Below are 18996 nucleotides of genomic sequence, written 5' to 3'. Positions count from 1 at the left end.
TGCGGAAGGAGTGTTCCCTCTGAGCTATGCTGCCATGTGGAAATCTTAAAGGGACCTGTGAATGCAACACCCTAGGGGTGCACAGAGCAAAGGAGGCAGTGTTCGAGATTGAGGGATAATTCCTCCTGTTCAAGGTTGTGGAATTGCTGGACATGTTGCCCCCTTGAGAATCTGAGCTCTCTAGTCCTTACTGAATAACTTACAATCTTACAGCTCTAGGCTCTTGGTAGGCCACAACAGCTTGCATTTACATGGTGCCTTCAAAATTAAAATGTCCCAAAGGCGCTTCACAGCAGTTGTATCAAAACCTGGCACTGAGCCATGGAAGGCAATGTGACTACAGGAGAGCAAAAGCTTGATCACACTAGTGTGTTGTTAGAGGGAGGAAGAGATGTCAAGGTAGAGAGATTTAGGGAGAGAATTCAGAGTATCCCAGAGGGATGTTGGATAGGATAATGGAGACAATGTGAAAAGAAGACATTTGAAATCAATGATAGCATTTAAAAGTTAAGCTGCTGCTGATATAAGTCATTGATCATAGATCGGGCTGTAGGGGAAAAAGGGATTTAATACAAGCTAGGGTACTGGCAGGAAAGATTTAGATTACAGACTGCGTAAGGTGGGAAATATATCTCAAGTCCCAATGAAAAGTGAAAATGTTCCATCTCTGATAATAACTGTGATGCATTATCTCTCCCCATCCTCCTCGATTCTCTTGCCCTTGTTCACACAATCAACCACAACATCACACTCCAATGCTGTTCTTCCACTGTTTTGGAAAGTAGGACAACTCTTGCTTGGCTCCTTTCTGATTTACCCATTCTTTCAAGTTAGGTAAAATCCAGACAACAATCATTTGGGCTGATAAATGTCTAGTAACATTCACATTGCACAAGATCCAGGCAATGACCATTTCTAACAATGAGAGAATCTAACCATTGCCGCTTGACACTCAATAGCATTACAATCACAGGGTTACCACTGCCCAGAAATTGAACTGGACTAGCTCATAAATACCAGAGGTTACAAGAGCTTGGAATCCAGTGGTAACTCATCTCCTGATTCCTCAAAATCTATCCACCATCTACAAGACACAAGTCAGGAATGTGAAGGAATACTCCCCACTAATAGTCCCTCTAAGTTGTATGACTGAGTGTGTGCAGCTGCTCCAATGCATTGACTTTTGGGTCAGTCAAGCGGGCTGCTTCCTCCTTGATGGTGTCAAACATCTTGAGTATAATTGAAGCTGCACTCATCCAGGCAAGTGGGGAGTATTCCATCACACTCCTGAATTGTGCCTTGTGGAAGGTGGACAGGCTTTGGGGAGACAAGTTGTGAGTTACTTAAAGCAGGATTTCTAGTCTCTGACCTGCTCTTGTAGCCACAGTATTTTAGCAGCTACTTCAGTTCAGTTTCCACTCAGTGGTAACCCCCAGGATGTGAACAGTGAGGGATTTGCTGATGGAAAAGCCATTGAATGTCAAGGAGTAGTGGTTGGATTGTCTCTTATTGAAGACAGTCATTGCCCGACATTTATTCAATGCAAACATTACTTGCACTTTTCAACGAAAGCCTGGATATTGTCCAGGTTTTCTGCATTTGAACATGGATTCTTTCAGTATCTGAGGAGTCAGGAATGGTGCTGAACATTGTGCAATCATCGGTGAACATCCTCATTTCTGTTCTTATGATGGAGGGAAGGTTATTTTTGAAGCAACTGAAAATGGTTGAGCACAGAACACTAGCCTGGAACTGAGATGACTGACCTCCAACAAACACTACTGTCTTCCTATGCTGATGAAGCAGCTGAAGATGGTTGGGCCAAGGACACTACCCTCAGGAACTCCTGCAGAGATGTCCTGGAGTTAAGGTGACTGATTGACTAGCATTACAATCTCAAACACCAAATCCCTTCACTACCAACACTAAGTAGTAACAGAGATAGTAGGAACTGCAGATGCTGGAGAATCCGAGACAACAAGGTGCAGGGCTGGATGAACACAGCAAGCCAAGCAGCATCATAGGAGCAGAGAGGCTGACGTTTCGGGCCTAGACCCTTCATCAGAAAAGGGGGAGGGGAAGGGGGTTCCGAAATAAATAGGGAGAGAGTGGGAGGCGGATAGAAGAGGGATAGAGGAGACGATAGGTGGAGAGGAAACAAACAGGTCGAAGAGGCGGGGATGGAGCCAGTAAAGGTGAGTGTAGGTAGGGAGTTAGGAAAGGGATAGGTCAGTCCAGGGAGGACGGACAGGTCAAGGGGGCGGAATGAGGTTGGTCGGTAGGAGATGGAGGTGCGGCTTGAGATGGTAGGAGGGGATAGGTGGGAGGAAGAACAGGTTAGGGAGGCAGGGACGAGCTGGACTGGTTTTGGGATGCGGTAGGGGGAGGGGAGATTTTGAAACTTGTGAAATCCACATTGATACCATTGGGCTGCAGGGTTCCCAAGCGGAATATGAGTTGCTGTTCCTGCAACCTTCGGGTGGCATCGTTGTGGCACTGCAGGAGGCCCAGGATGGACATGTCCTACCGACCAACCTCATCCCGCCCCCTTGACCTGTCCGTCCTCCCTGGACTGACCTATCCCCTTCCTAACTCCCTACCTACACTCACCTTTACTGGCTCCATCCCCGCCTCTTCGACCTGTTTGTTTCCTCTCCACCCATCCTCTCCTCTATCCCTCTTCTATCCGCCTCCCACTCTCTCCCTATTTATTTTGGAACCCCCTTCCCCTCCCCCTCCCCCTTTTCTGATGAAGGGTCTAGGCCCGAAACGTCAGCCTCTCTGCTCCTATGATGCTGCTTGGCCTGCTGTGTTCATCCAGCCCTGCACTAAGTAGTAACAGTGTGCATATATCTAAGATGCACTGCAGAAATTCACCAAGGCTCCCTGGACAGAATCTTAAAAACCTATGGCCACAACCATCCAGAGAAACGAGGGAAAATACATTGAATGCCACCACTTGCAAGTTTCTCTCCAAATCACTCACCATCTTGATGTGGAAGAAGAATTGGAAGTAGCATGGGGAAACGTTTTATTGACTTGGTGAGTTACAATGCTCTGAAATGAGAGGGAGGCGGAAGTAGTTTGAACAGTACATTGCAAAGAGGGAACTTAAGGAATGCTTGACGGACAGGAATTTGCAAATCTGTGGGGAAACATAGAAGCACAGAAAGATACTGAATAGGAGCACATGTAGGCCATTCAGCCCTTCCAGACTGCCCTGCTATTCAGTATGATCGAAGCTGATTATCTAACTGTTCCTGCTTTGCCCTCTTACTGTTTGATCCCTTTAGAACTAAACCTAATTCCTCCTTGAAAACTTTCTGTGGTTTGGTGTCAACCACTTCCTGTGGCAGAGAATTCCACAAGAGGATAGAACTGAGGCCAAATGGACAGCACTGTCAAGGAACTAATACACATCCAATAGTCTTATTCTGTGCTGTATCATTCTACAATGCTGAAGAATTGTGTTCTTAAATAGAGTACTATGCTTCTGGCTTCCTACATGTCAGTGGGAAACTAACAAGTTGCTATTTGCAGGTTGGATCAGGAATAGCACAGCTATAGAATAGAATCTGGCATGGAGCTCTATTGATACCTTGGAACTGATAACCAAAACTTTAACATTTTGAACTGGCTGGGTCAAACAGGGGCTCTTCTGTTATCATTTCAGTGTAATTCCACATATTTATGGAACAGGTCATGACTTTAGTGTAGGAATCTTGTGCACTGACCTGACAGTATCTCTCCTGCACTGTAGGTCTCTGTCGCATTTAAAATTACAGTAGCAATGTTGTGGAGAAAGCAACATTATTCCTTTGTTATTCAAGGACACAAAAGTCACAGGAACATAAGAAAAGGAGGAGGCCATTCAGCCTCCTAAACGTGTCCCACATTTCTTTATGTATGTTCTGTGAAGGTTTGTGGTCCTCACCCACCTGTGGTTGGGATAGCAGGCAGAGGGGTAAATTTAATATCCACACAATGGTCTTCTCCTGCTGATAGCCGGGTTTTAACATGTATTACTATTCATTCATGGGATGTGGGGGTCACTGGCTAGGCCTGTATCTATTGTCCATCCCTAACTGCCAGAGGGCAGTTAAGAATCAATCACATTGCTGTGGGTCTGGAGGCAGACTGGGAAAGGATGGCAGATTTCTTTTCTTAAATGACATTAGCAAACTAGATGGGCTTTTATGAAAATTATACAGTCATGGAGATGTACAGCACGGAAACAGACCCTTCAGTCCAACTCGTCCATGCTGACCAGGTATCCTAAATTAATCTAGTCCCATATACCAGCATTTGGCCCATATCCCTCTGAACCCTTCCTATTCACATGTCCATCCAGATGCCTTTTAAATGGAATTGTACCAGCCTCCATCATCTCCTCTGGCAGCTCATTCTGCGTGAAAAAAGTTGCCCTTTAGGTCCCTAAACTAAACAGTTCATTGATCTTGGTTAAATGGTTAAAGACTGTGCTTTTAATTCTAGATTTTTAAACTGAATTCAAATTTCATCCTCTGCCATGGTGGGGTTTGAACTTTAGCACGGGGTTCCAGATTATCAGTCTGGTGCGTATTATCACCATATCACAATCACACAATTGGAGGAAGGTATAGGGGAGATGTCAGAGGTAGGTTCTTTACACAGAGAGTGGTGGAATGCGTGTGGAATGCGCTGCCGGCAGTGGTAGTGGAGTCAGATACTTTAGAGACTATTAAGCGACTCTTGGAAAGGCACATGGAGGATAGTAAAATGTGGGGCATGCAGGGTAGATTGGTCTTAGTAAGTTAATAGGTCAGCACAACATCTTGGGCCGAAGGACCTGTACTGTGCTGTACTGTCCTACGCTCCATGCTCTATATATTAAAACCCACTGGCGTGTTCTTAGTTCAGAACAATAAAGGATTGATATTTTGTAGAGAAAATCCAGATACTGAGAGTTTTCAGAGCAGTTCTGAGGAGACCTGACTGGGGTCTGAAGCAAGAGATAGTAGGAACTGCAGATGCTGAAGAATCCGAGACAACAAGGTGCAGGGCTGGATGAACACAGCAAGCCAAGCAGCATCATAGGAGCAGAGAGGCTGACGTTTCGGGCCTAGACCCTTCATCAGAAAAGGGGGAGGGGAAGGGGGTTCCGAAATAAATAGGGAGAGAGTGGGAGGCGGATAGAAGAGGGATAGAGGAGAGGATAGGTGGAGAGGAAACAAACAGGTCGAAGAGGCGGGGATGGAGCCAGTAAAGGTGAGTGTAGGTAGGGAATTAGGAAAGGGATAGGTCAGTCCAGGGAGGACGGACAGGTCAAGGGGGCGGGATGAGGTTGGTCGGTAGGAGATGGAGGTGCGGCTTGAGGTGGGAGGAGGGGATAGGTGGGAGGAAGAACAGGTTAGGGAGGCAGGGACGAGCTGGACTGGTTTTGGGATGCGGTAGGGGGAGGGGAGATTTTGAAACTTGTGAAATCCACATTGATACCATTGGGCTGCAGGGTTCAATTTCCCCCCCTCGGTGGTCGAGAATGCCCTCAACCGTGTCTCCCACATCTCCCGCACCTCATCCCTCACACCCCGTCCACGCAATAAGAACCAAAAAAGAATCCCCCTCGTCCTCACGTACCACCCCACCAACCTCTGGATCCAACGCATCATCCTCCGATACTTCCGCCATCTGCAATCCGACCCCACCACCAAAGACATCTTTCCCTCCCCACCCTTATCTGCTTTCCGGAGGGACAACTCTCTCCGTGACTCCCTTGTCCGCTCCACACTCCCCTCCAGCTCCACCACACCCGGCACTTTTCCCTGCAACCGCAGGAAGTGCTACACCTGCCCCCATACCTCCTCCCTCACCCCCATCCCAGGCCCCAAGAAGACTTTCCACATCAAGCAGATGTTCACCTGCACATCTGCCAATGTGGTATACTGCATCTGCTGTACCCGGTGTGGCTTCCTCTACATCGGGGAAACCAAGCGGAGGCTCAGGGACCGCTTTGCAGAACACCTACGCTCGGTTCGCAATAAACAACTGCACCTCCCAGTCGCGAACCATTTCAACTCCCCCTCCCATTCCTCAGACGACATGTCCATCCTGGGCCTCCTGCAGTGCCACAATGATGCCACCCGAAGGTTGCAGGAACAGCAACTCATATTCCGCTTGGGAACCCTGCAGCCCAATGGTATTAATGTGGATTTCACAAGCTTCAAAATCTCCCCTCCCCCTACCGCATCCCAAAACCAGTCCAGCTCGTCCCTGCCTCCCTAACCTGTTCTTCTTCCCACCTATCCCCTCCTCCCACCTCAAGCCGCACCTCCATCTCCTACCGACCAACCTCATCCCGCCCCCTTGACCTGTCCGTCCTCCCTGGACTGACCTATCCCCTTCCTAACTCCCTACCTACACTCATCTTTACTGGCTCCATCCCCGCCTCTTTGACCTGTTTGTTTCCTCTCCACCTATCCTCTCCTCTATCCCTCTTCTATCCGCCTCCCACTCTCTCCCTATTTATTTCGGAACCCCCTTCCCCTCCCCCTTTTCTGATGAAGGGTCTAGGCCCGAAATGCAGCCTCTCTGCTCCTATGATGCTGCTTGGCCTGCTGTGTTCATCCAGCCCTGCACCTTGTTGTCTTGGGTCTGAAGCAAGTCTATTTTTTTCTTTTTTCTTCTTTTCATTCTTTTCTTCACAGCAGATTAGGGAATTAATCACATCAATAGAAAAGGTTAGATTGTGCAACTATCAGACCACGAACGTTTGATTAAAAATCTCTGGGTTATTAGAGGCTGAGAAAATCTACACTCTTAGCTTTGTGAATATTCATATGCAATGACACTACAAGTTACAGCAAAGAATTGGAAAGAATCAATTAGTTTGAAATCAAAGTTTTGGTTTTAGAGATATAATTTCTCTAGATTTAAACTGTCATAAAGTGATGATCTCTTAAATGGACAACGCCTTAGTTTGAAATGGTAATCATTAGTTCTCGATACTCCCTTAAGAGAAAATACCTCTTCGCATCCACACTTAATAGACCCCTCAGGATTCTATATGCTTCAGTCTAGTCTTCTCTTAATCTTAAAACACCAGCAGATATAAACTTAGCCTGTTCAACCTTTCTTAGTAATATAACCCACCCAGTCCAGGTGTTTGTCAAAAAAATATTCTCTGAACTTCTTCTAACTCATTTACATCCTTGCTTAAATAAGGGGATAAATCCTTTGCAGAGTCACCAGTGCACTGTTTAGCTGAAGTATAACCTCTTTACCTTTGCACTCAATTGCCCCAGCAATAAACAATACTGTTAGCCTTCCAAATTACCTGCTGTATCTGCAAACTAACATCTTGGTATTTGTAGATGAGGGCATACAGATCTCTCTGTATTTCAGAGCTCTGCAATCTCTCACTTTTTAGACAATATGCTTTTTATTCTTCCTGCTGAAATAGATTATTTCACATTTTCCTGTATTATGCTCCATTTGCCTGATCTTTGCTCACTCGAAAAGCCCTTTACAGCCTTGTTATTTCCTTTTCACAACTTATGTTCCTATTTAGCTTTATTGGCAATATAAATAAAAAGGGACCAGCACAAAAACGGTGGACCAAGTGGCTCAATCTGAAGTGTAGGTTTCTACGACTCTGGGTATTTCAGCTCCTTGCTATGTAGATATCAGCTCTTTCATATATACTGTGCAGGCATCATAAAGTACTCACACAATAGTAGCAAGGCCATTCTGCCCAACACGTCCATACTGGGTTTCTGCTGTACCTGAACCTTTTCCACCCTCCCCATCAAGCTATCCTTCTCTTCTTTTCTCCATCATGCAATTATCTAGTTTTCCCTCATCTACATCTGTGTTATTCCCCGCAAGTGTTCCATGTGGTTTCAGAGCCTGAATTCCAACTACTCTCTGGGTAAAGGCCTTTCTCCAGAATTTGCAGCATCAGCACCAACATTCTGCTCTGTGATGTTTAGCACTTCCAATTCTTACTGAGTGAAAACTTCAGTCTCCAATCTTGTCCCGTGCTCAGCAGATTTTAAGATTTGCTTGCTGGAAACTCATTGGATTTACCTTGATCCCTCGATAGCCTGTTGCCAAGCACTGGTTTCCTGTTTAATTCCGGCACAGTTACAGATCTGTCAGTCCTCTCAATTAGATGACCCCGGAATTGGTGAGGTACGAATTAAAATTTATTCACAGAGGTGGTGGAGTGTAAGGGCGCCCTACTGCTGAATGGCTTCACAAAATGTTATGGCTTAACAGAATGAACCTTTATACAGACAACTAAACTGACAGATTTGATGTCTCAGCAGATGATTTTTTTTCACCTAAAGTGTATTTCAGGCTTTAAACTTGTTAGACAAAAACAATTATTTTGTCTAAGCAGCTGAAAATTTCAGTCATCCCCACTGAGATCAATTAGAATGCAATAGTTTTGCAAATGGCATGCAGTACTTTCTGACTGCAGTTTCAGATGTAGAAAGCACTTTGGGTTCTGTGTGGCCATTAATTACGAGTGCATCATTCCTGAACAAAACTAAATTACTATGGAACCTTGTTAGCATAAACTCGATTACTGCAAATATCTTTTGCTCTAACAAGCATTTGACTACATCTGTTGTTATGATTAGTAAGGAGGTTAAATGTTAGATAGTTGCAACTCTGATGGCCACAACATCTCAATATCAATTTGAATTTTTCTATTAAGGCTTCCGATTTACTGATAACACAGTGTGGGGCTGGAGGAACACAGCAGGCCAGGCAGCATCAGAGGAGCAGGAAAGCTGGCGTTTTGGGTCGGGACCCTTCTTCAGAAATGCCACTTTCTGAAGAAGGGTCTAGGCCCGAAACGTCAGCTTTTCTGCTCCTCTGATGCTGCTTGGCCTGCTGTGTTCATCCAGCTCTACACCTTGTTATCTCAGATTCTCCAACATCGGCAATTCCTCCTATCTCTCTCCCAACCTTAAATGTCAGCTTTCCTGCTCCTCTGATGCTGCCTGGCCTGCTGTGTTCCTCCAGCCCCGCACTGTGTTATCTCTGACTCCAGCATCGGCAGTTCTTACTATCTCTTCGATTTACTGATTTCTGTTGTGTACTTGAGATCGATTGATGGTGGTTATCTGGATGGTATTCTTAACCAATGAAAGACCATTCAGATATTTTCTTTTGATAAGGCATCACTTGGTAGTCATGTGATAACTGCTTGCTTATTGAATCCCAGTTAGATGACCTTCCAGGTATCAGTTTCTGCCTTGGATATTGTTTGGAGTAGTTGGTGGCCAACCCTGCTGAAAAGACAGGAGCTCAACTCAACTCTCCTGTTTGCAGTAAATTATTGTTACCAATCCTGCGTGAAACCTGATTGTCGTCTTGAAAGACATCTGGAAAAATCCTCAATACTGTATTTCCTCAGAAAGCTGCATTTATAACAATCCATAAGACCATAACAAGTCGGGGGAGAATTAGACCATTCAGCCCATCAGGCCTGCTCTAGCATTCAATACGATCATAGCTGATCTGAGAGAACTGCCTACCTGTCTACACATGCCAGACTGAAACCATCTGAACATTGCACATCTTCTCCATTTTGCCTTTAAGACCTTTAAGACTTGGTCAAAAAGGATTTTTTTTTAAAGCAAATCTCTGGAGAAAGATTTTTTTTTCCATTTTTCCTTGTGAGTGTATTATGCATTTGGGACAAGTAGAAAGCTAGTTTTTATACTTCCATATTCAAACTGCAAGTTCCTTTGCTTGACATCTTTCCCCAATAAGTCAATAACATTCTTGTTTATTAAAGAAACCTGATTGATGTATCTTCATATTTTAAAGCTCAAAAGGATTAAATATCTAATTAGTCATATCAGCAAATGTGTCAAACATTGACACTTATGTTGTGTTCAGCTGTGTAGTGAGACAAAGGAGAGACACAATGCATTTCTCGAGCCTCAAGCCTCAGTCAGGAGAATTTTAATGTGGTGAACATTTGAAAACTATAAGCATGCCTGCTCCCAACGTTCTTTTCAACCAGCTCAGAGATGTTTTACACAACTCTGGGCAAGTGGGACTTGAACCCGGCTGACTCATAGGTTAGGTCACTAGAATTCTCTCTCTGTGACTAAAACATCAACCAGTAACATTTATAACCTCTCCCTCCACCTGGATTAAGGGTTAATGTATTATTGAGAAGAGGATCCAAATCGAAATGAGGCTTAACTGATATGTGCTGGAAAATGTAGTAATTCTGCGTTTATTTTTACTATTTTGCTAAACCTTTACAATACTGGCTTGGCCCTAGCTACAGAAAAGTAGACATTACCAATAAAGGATGGGAAAAAGTCATTCAGTCTCTGTTATAAAGTCATAGAGTTGTACAGCACAGAAACAGAACCTTCAGTCCAACTTGTCCAAACTGAGCAGATACCCTAAATTAGTCTAGTCCCATTTTCCAGCATTTGGCCCAAATCTCTTTCAACCCGTCCATCGTGCCATTCAATAAGGCCAAAACTGATCTACTGCTTTTTCCAGAGATCCACCTTTGCCCCGTAATCCTTAACACTTTCTGGCACCAAAAAGCTAAAATTAACACTTGGTCCAGAATCAGTTACCATTTGCAAAAGAGAACTACAAATTTCGCCTGCCCTTGTTGTGTAGCATTGTCTCCTATTTTCACCCCTGGAAGGCCCTGCTGTATTTTGGCTCCTACTGTTGGACAGCCCAACATATGAAAATAGTTTTGGCTGGCTGACTCTTATGGTTTATTTGAATAAATGACATTTTCATTGAGTTTTCTGGATGGCTTTTCACCATGAGGCCTAGATCTCCCAGCGCATCTTACTAAACCCACCTTATTCCACCTCCCAACTCGATCCCGTGGCACCCCTATCATTAAATTCTAGCCTTATCTTCCCACACACCATTTCTGAAAGAAGACGCCGCTGCTGGGATATCCCAAAATTGATGGGCATCTCTGGTGATGACACCATCTTTAAAAGAGTGTTGTGCACTCAGACAAGCACTGAGCTGCCCCATCTGTTTCTAGACATATTCTCTGGTTATGGTAATCAAGGGCCAATGGCTCCTTGCTTTTTTGGGTAGGGACTTGGAGGTCCTGGCAGATCAGGTAATATGGAGGGAGGACATCATCTTCTCCCTCAGATTGACATTAGAGGCCATGACATAAAACCATGCCAGCTTGGTCCAAAGCTGCCATCCTGGTCAGTGCAGCCATCAGCCCTCAGGAGGAATGGCCAGTAATGTAGGAAGGAGGTCAATGACCTTGCAACTCTGCCAGCATAGGTGCCACCATTATGTCTTCAGTACCTGGGAGTCTAAAACTAGAGGGCATAGGTTTAAAGTGAGAGGGAAAAGATTTAAAAAGGAACTTTTTTACACAGAGGGTGATGCATGTATTGGACAAGCTGCCAGAGGAAGTGGTGGAGGCTGGTACAATTTCAACATTTAAAAGGCATACATGAATAGGAAAGGTTTAGAGAGATGTGGGCCAAATGCTGGAAAATGGGACTAAACTAATTTAGGACATCTGGTCAGCATGAATGAGTTGGACCGAAGGGCCTGTTTCTGCGCTGTGCAACTCTATGACCTCACACTCACTCGCTCCCTGCTACTGCACCCCACTCCCAGGCAAGGCTTGTGCTCTACCACTCTCACTACTGTCCACACCATCTTCCCTCACTCGCTCTCACCCATCCCAAACCCACCCCCCACCCCGACACCACTAACGCTGCCTGCCCCTGGCACTGCCAACTCCTTCCCTCAGAACACCTTCCCACCCGCACCAAAAGTAACAGCTGTGCCAACCAATTTCAGTGCCCTTGCCACCCGCCTCTCTCTCTCAGTACAGGAGCAAAGCGACACACAGAGGGGCAGCAAGAGTCAAGATGGGTGGGGTGGGCTGCTCAATGTTTAGCCCTCCTCACCCCTGGTGTGGAGAGGATCTTGACTCTGGAGAAATCTTAGAGGAAAGAGCAGGATAGTGCTACCAAAAGTAGGCTGGATGAGACAAATGACCTCCTTCTGTGCTGTATCATCAATCTGTATGAATAGCAGGATAAAGGCAAGGGGTTGGTATCTCACAATAAACCCTGGTGATTTTTGAGACATAATTGGAGGAGTTTCATGATACTCCAGCATCCAAGACAAAATGTACTGCTCACTGTTTTTCATATAGCCTCCAGAATAATGGACAATGCATACTGACATCTGGATGATGCATACACCTGTATTTGGCACTTCACAACAGAATGAGGAGTCTCAGCGTGTTAAGAGTTCCACTGTGTGGAACAGTGACCATTGCTGTGTCCACAGATGGAACAGCCAATGTACCTCAACAACACTGTGCAAAAAAATGGCCCTGTGAGGAACAAGCCATCCTTGCCAAAGGGAAATGTTGGATAGAGCATGCTCATCAGCACTGATCTGCTGCTAATGGTCATCATCCGCCATTTCTTTATAAAAAATAAAGCCTGCTTTTTTCTGGTCATTGGAATCTTGCTGTGCAAAAAAGAATCCATTGCTTTTTGTCCATTGCAGCAGTAACTATGCTCAAAATAGAACACCATGGGGTGTCCTTCATTGCGGAAAGATGCTATATGAATGCAAGTCATGCCAATGAAAGGAATACTAAATTGAGGTTCCATTACTTGTCTTCATTGCCATCATGGAGTATAGCTGCATAATTGATGTGGTGGGGTAGCAGTGCATATGGCATATAATGGAGCTTTCACAACAACTAAATTAGAGTGGTCTCTCATCATTGGTATTTTGGATTATTTGTATTCTAATTGGAATGATGGCAAATAAATACTCCCTGGATTTTTAAACTGCAACTCCATTCTATCACTTGGCGTTTTAATTTTTAACTTGCTGCAAACCTGTATTTTTTCCATTTAAATTGCTATCATGTATCCACAAATGCTCTGTGATTTAATCTAATTATAACTTTTTGTATTCATGTCAAAGTCATAAAGCATCTCAACAGTCATTCAGGAGAAATCATTGAAAGCTGCAGTATGCCTTTTCCAACAATTTACACATTGATTGCAAACGATTTGTATGGATTATGGGACCACCGTTTGCCCAGTTTTGAGAAGATTGTGTGAAATTTGCACTTAAACGTCGAATGCAACACAACCAAATAACCAGTGCTCCCATTTTCTTGCAGAACAGGTGCTTGTAATGTTCCTGCTGCTGTCATTTAGTCTTCCATTGAACATTCTGCTTGTTTTTAACTTGTTCCATTCGTGTTTTTATTCATTCACAGGGTGTAGGCATTTCTGGCCAGGCCAGCATTTATGTTTATCCTTCATTTATTCCATGGAAGTGGGCATCACCGGCTAGATCTACATTCATTGCCCATCCCTAATTGCCCTGAGGGTGGTTGAGAGTCACCCACATTGCTGTGGGTCTGGAGTCACATGCAGGCCAGACCAGGTAAGGTTCCTTCCCTAAATGACATTAGTGAGCCAGATGGGTCTTTCCCCTGACAATGGTTTCATGGTTATCATTAGACTCTGAATTCCAGTTTTTTTTCCATTGAGTCAATTTCCATCATACCACTAGGCCGTCACACCTTCTTTCTGTTCTACTGTTCTCAATATTGCCACTCCCAACTCCCAGACTACTGTTATCCATGTCTCTGAAATCTCTTAACTGTTTCTGGGCCTGGTGAAAAGCGATTGAACTGAGGTGCTAACTCTCTCCACAGAAGCTGCCTGACCCCCCTGAATGTCTCCAGCATTTAATTGTCCTCTTTCCTGATTCTCAATGGCTCAGCTTCGACAAAGCAGAGCATCAAGACCATAGTATCTGCTGGCCTTCACAATGTTCCAATCCTCACTCCTGGTCAGCGAAGGCACCACATAGGGAATGGAATCTTTCCGAAGTTGCTCAGCATTGTCGTGTGAAAATAAGGATTGCACAATACAACAGATACAAATCTGAAGTGTGCATCGTTAATGGACGATACTGCATTGCAGTTCAGTGGAGGGACCAAGCTGCTATGGTCACATGTGTGCTTGCATGCATATTGAAACCTGGAACTGTGGGTAGTGATGGGAGAGGCTCATGTTGCAGCCTGGAGCTGTGGGTAGCGATGGGAGAGGCTCATATTGCAGCCTGGAACTGTGGGCAGTGATGGGAGAGGCTCATATTGCAGCCTGGAACTGTGGGTAGTGATGGGAGAGGCTCATATTGCAGCCTGGAACTGTGGGTAGTGATGGGAGAGATGGGAGAGGCTCGTATTGCAGCCTCGAACTGTGGGTAGTGATGGGAGAGGCTCATATTGCAGCCTCGAACTGTGGGTAGTGATGGGAGAGGTTCCTTGATTGTCTCCATCAGATGACAGGGGCAGGAATATTTCCAGCTGTCATTGACTGCCATTGGCATGGATCAATAAGGCTAGCAAGCTGATAATCAGCTGCTGAAGGACGCATGCTGAGCACACTTTCCTTCACCATCAGGAGAAGGCGATGGGCTCGTGGTATTATTGCTGGACTCATATAACCATATAACATTCTGTGGACCCGGGTTCAAATCCCACCATGGCAGATGGTGGAATTTGATTTCAATAAAATATCTGGAATTAAGAATCTAATGATGACCATCAATCAAATGTCAGGAAAATCCCATCTGGTTCACTAACATCCTTTAGGGAAGGAAACTGCCATCCTTACCTGGTCTGGCCGACATGTGACTCCAGACCCACAGCAACGTGGTTGACTCTTAACTGCTCCCTGCACAATTATGGATGGGCAATAAATGCTGCCTAGCCAGCGATGACCTCATCCTGTGAATGAATAAAGGAAAAAAAAAGTTCCTGGGGTGGGACTGAAAAACAGGATGTCTGGCTTAGGAGCAAGGGCACTGCCCACTGCACCTCAAGAAGGTGTTATAGTCAACACACTACTCATATTAAAGACAGCTATAGCAACAGGCAATAGCGTCGACAGTTGCTGCAATTGTTCAGGACCTCGATGAGACTTCTACTGCTTACTGTGTGCAGTTTTGTCCTCCTTATCTAATGCTATGGGCAGAGAGCAGCAAAGGTTTACCAGATTGATTCCTGGGATGGTAGGCCTGACATATGAGTTGAGACTAGACTGGGTCGGAATATAGTACCTGGAGTTTAGAAGAACGAGGTGAACAGTCCTTTAGAAACCTATAAAATTCTAACAGGACTCTACAGGGTAAACATAGGAGGAATGTTCTTGAGGCCAGGGGTCACAATCTAAGGATATGGGGCAGGCTGTTTAGATCTGACATGAGAAGGAATGTCTTCACCCAGACAGTGGTGAGCCTGTGGAATTCTCTGCCACAAAAAGTGGTTGAGGCCAAAACATTGTTTTCAAGAAGGAGTTAGGTACGTTCTTACGAAAGGAAGCAAATGCTATGGGGACAATGTAGGACAAGGATGCTAATTTGGATGACCAGCCATGATCACACTGAATGCCAGAGCAGGCTTGAAGAACTGAATGATTTACTCCTGCTCCTGTTTCTTACGTTTCTAAAGAACATTTCAATGAACAAAAAAGTCATATTTTGAGGACAGGTTGCATAAATGAGGCTTGTATTCCTTCACGCATAGAAGATTAGCAGGTAATTTAACTGAGGTGCTGAAGATGACTGATGGATTAAATTGCTTTCCTAACAGCACTGTGGGTGTCCCCACATCAAAATGATAGTAATGGTTCAATAAGTCATCTCACTACCATTTTCTCCAGGGGCAATTAGGGACGGGCAATAAATGCTGACCCAGCCAATGATGCCCACATCCCATGAACGAAACTTTTAAAATAAAATCAATAGGGTGGATGCAGAGAAACTATTTGATCTGATGTGGAAGTTTTGAACAATGGGGCATTAGCCAAAATTAGAACTAATTTGTTCAAGGGTAACGTCTTTCACACAAATGGTGCCTTTGTGGTAATAGTCCAGATGTCGAAGCTGATGTTATGGGGGCATGAGTTCAAATCCCACCATGGCAGCTGGTGGACTTTAAATTCAATTAATAAATCTGCAATTTAAAGTTGGTCCTAGACATGTTGCCATGGCAACTATCATCAATTGCTGTAAAAGCCCATCTGGTTCACTCATGTCCTTATCCGGTCTGGCCACACGTGACTTCAGACCCACAACAATGCGGGTGACCTCATAAATCACTCAGACCAGTTGGCAGGTTTGAGTTGGCAGATTTGCCCATTGGAATGGACCACCAATGCTGGCTCTGTCAATGACCCTATATCCCATCAAAGAATAAATGAAAAATAACACAAACAGTTAGCTGTTATAGTCCCACTAGACCATAGGGCTGCTCTTTCACTAGAGACAGTCAACTTTTTTTTTTGGGAAGGGTTTAACTTGAAATTCACCAGGCCTTAGGGAAGGGGAGAGGTTGAGAAGGGGGAAACTTCCGGGCAATCTCAGCTAGTGTGAGAATTAAACTCATCTGCTGGCAACAATCTGCATTGCAAACCAGCTGTCTAGCCAACTGAGCTATCTGACCCCTCCACACATACAAGCAACCCCTCTCTCACCAAGTTGCTACATGCGCAAATCCTCGAGTGGGAACTGAATTAGCATTTTTTCGATTCAAAGTTGAGAGTTCATGAATAAAGGAGTGGAGTTAACATCAAGCTGAATGAAGCGATGCAGATGTATAGCCATGGAAACACATTCCCTGAACAGACTGAATGTCATACCAATGTAATTTGGGGCAGTTCCTTACCTTACCATGGTTGGAATTCTCACACACAAACGTCTCATAATCTGTTGGGAATTCCGGAGAATTATCATTGACATCCACCACGCTAATGAGAACAAAACCTCTTCCAATCTGAGCAGGGTTCTCTGTACAAAGTATAATACACAGTCAAGAGAAGATTAATGTATGTCATTACACAATGTTCATGAGATCTCTTTTCTTAATGCTCATTTCTAATCATGCTAATGGAAACAGAATAATGAAACAGCTTGGAAAACAGTAGAATACATCAGTGTGCGTCATTCAAAAATTGATAGCACAAGCCCAGTATAATGTTAATGACTTCCTTGGATTACAGCATTCATAAACCTGAACCCACAAACTAACAGCAAAGTCACAGATCCTTCATCGCCTCTTTAAACAAATAGAACCATAGGATCTTAGAAACCGTACAGTGTGGAAGCAGGCCATTCAGCCCATTGAGTCTGAACAGCATCCCACCCAGACCCACCCTTTACCCTATCCCTATAACCCTGCATTTCCCAGGGCAAATCCATCTAGCCTGCACATCTCTGGACACTATGGCAATTTAGCATAGAGTCATACATTGTACTTCAACACCGTATTTCACTTATACTCCGAAATACTGTGGCCTTGAGCTTCTATAAGTTTCCCTGTGTCTAGATATGATAGTATTACAGGCAGTATTGTTTGAAATAGCACTAAAAGATGTGGAATTTAAAACATAAGTGAGTTACACCCCCTACGCTCTGCACTCTGGCATGCTGGTTCATTTCACGAGGAGCAATCCCAAAACTGGCCATACTCCCCTCCCTCTGGATGAGCCAAACAGCCTTTTTTCTGCGCTATGGACCTCTATGACTCCATGGCCACAGGTCAGTTTGATGGATTTTCACTGATTGGGTACATTTCCAGAGCTTACAGACATACAGGGAGTTTTGGTTAACGATTAACTAAAACATCTCCGGGCTTGATCTCTCTCACCAAAGGTCATAATGACTTTTGATTTTCAACGTAAATCATTTTAACTCAGTTGTAATTGAGTTCAAACTCAGTCGGTTAATTAACAGTTGGTAAGGGCCTGTGACTACCGATGGTTTAAGCCATTGATTGGCCTGTTCCTTGAGCAGCAAATATCAATGGCACCCAGTGCGCGGCTGGTTTAATTCAGTAACCTCAAGGTCAGTTCAGCTTTGGTTCCTGTCAGCAATACATGACATCCAAGTGTGTTGCTCAGTTCTGATCGTCTTTGAGGAATTTTACATTTTCAATCAGGTGTAAACAAAGGAGGAACCCAGGGCCTGGCTTCACTTTGGAAAACCTGCAGCAGCCTCAATTATTTTCCTGTGGTACTTCGAACTGAAAGTCCAAGCGTTTCTTTACTGTTTCTGCTTTTTTAAAGCAAACGTGTCGGCCTTTCTACTATAGTGTTTGGCAGGGGTCAGCAAATCTTAAACTGAAGTCTAAACTGTTCTCACTAGCTATTTTCCACTGTACATTTCCAGTACATACACTGACCCAGACAAATGGATCTCTCAGGCTTGAGATCAAATCACGCCAGCGATTGGGGAATTAAAATTAAGTTCATGAATAAATCTGGAATAAAGAGTTTGTATCAGTAATAGTGACCATTAAACTAGATTGCTGTTGAAATAACTCTATGAAAGCCAGTATCCCATCACCGCGTCACCCTCTATTTACACGTGTTTGTACATTACACCGACCCTGCTAGCACACAGCCAGCTCCTAGAGTGAGCAGAATCCATTACAGTCCTGTTTATATCTGTCAGCCACAGCTCCTTGATTGGACCAGATTAACAGCCCCAATCAGGGAACTCATATTCTATGGATCCACCTAGCTGACTTCATTACAATCACACAGCAGTTAAAACCCACCTGGTTCATTCAATCTTACCACCATCAGATTATTCCCTGAGCAGTGTGCAAATTGGCATGGGGTATAGAATATTAAAGAGATGAGTACACAGAGTAAAGACTAAGTAAAAACCGAAAGAACTGTAGATGCTATAAATCTGGAACAAAAACAAAGTTGCTGGAAAAGTTCAGCAGGTCTGGCAGCATCTGTGAAGGAAAAAGCAGAGTTAACGTTTTGGGTCCGGTGACCCTTCCTCAGAACCCTTCCTCACTGGACCCGAAATGTTAACTCTGTTTTTTTCTTTCACAGATGCTGCCAGACCTGCTGAACTTTTCCAGCAACTCTGTTTTTGTTACAGAGTAAAGACTGTTGAGGGCAAAGTGAGTTC

General features: G+C 44.4%; 1 protein-coding gene across 1 annotated transcript in view; it reads right to left on the bottom strand.

The window, feature by feature from the left end:
- cdh7a (cadherin 7a) overlaps nucleotides 1–18996 on the bottom strand; it is a 131712-nt gene that overhangs the window by 12447 nt on the left and 100269 nt on the right. Inside the window, exon 7 of the mRNA XM_048596199.1 lies at nucleotides 16736–16857. Within this exon, the coding sequence (XP_048452156.1) occupies nucleotides 16736–16857 (122 nt within the window). The remainder of the gene's footprint in view (nucleotides 1–16735; nucleotides 16858–18996) is intronic.

This window comes from Rhincodon typus, chromosome 4 (assembly GCF_021869965.1).
Source record: "Rhincodon typus isolate 14 chromosome 4, sRhiTyp1.1, whole genome shotgun sequence".
Lineage (NCBI taxonomy): Eukaryota > Metazoa > Chordata > Chondrichthyes > Orectolobiformes > Rhincodontidae > Rhincodon > Rhincodon typus.
The sequence above is the reverse complement of the archived record's forward strand: the minus strand, read 5'-3'. Positions and strand labels throughout refer to the sequence as shown.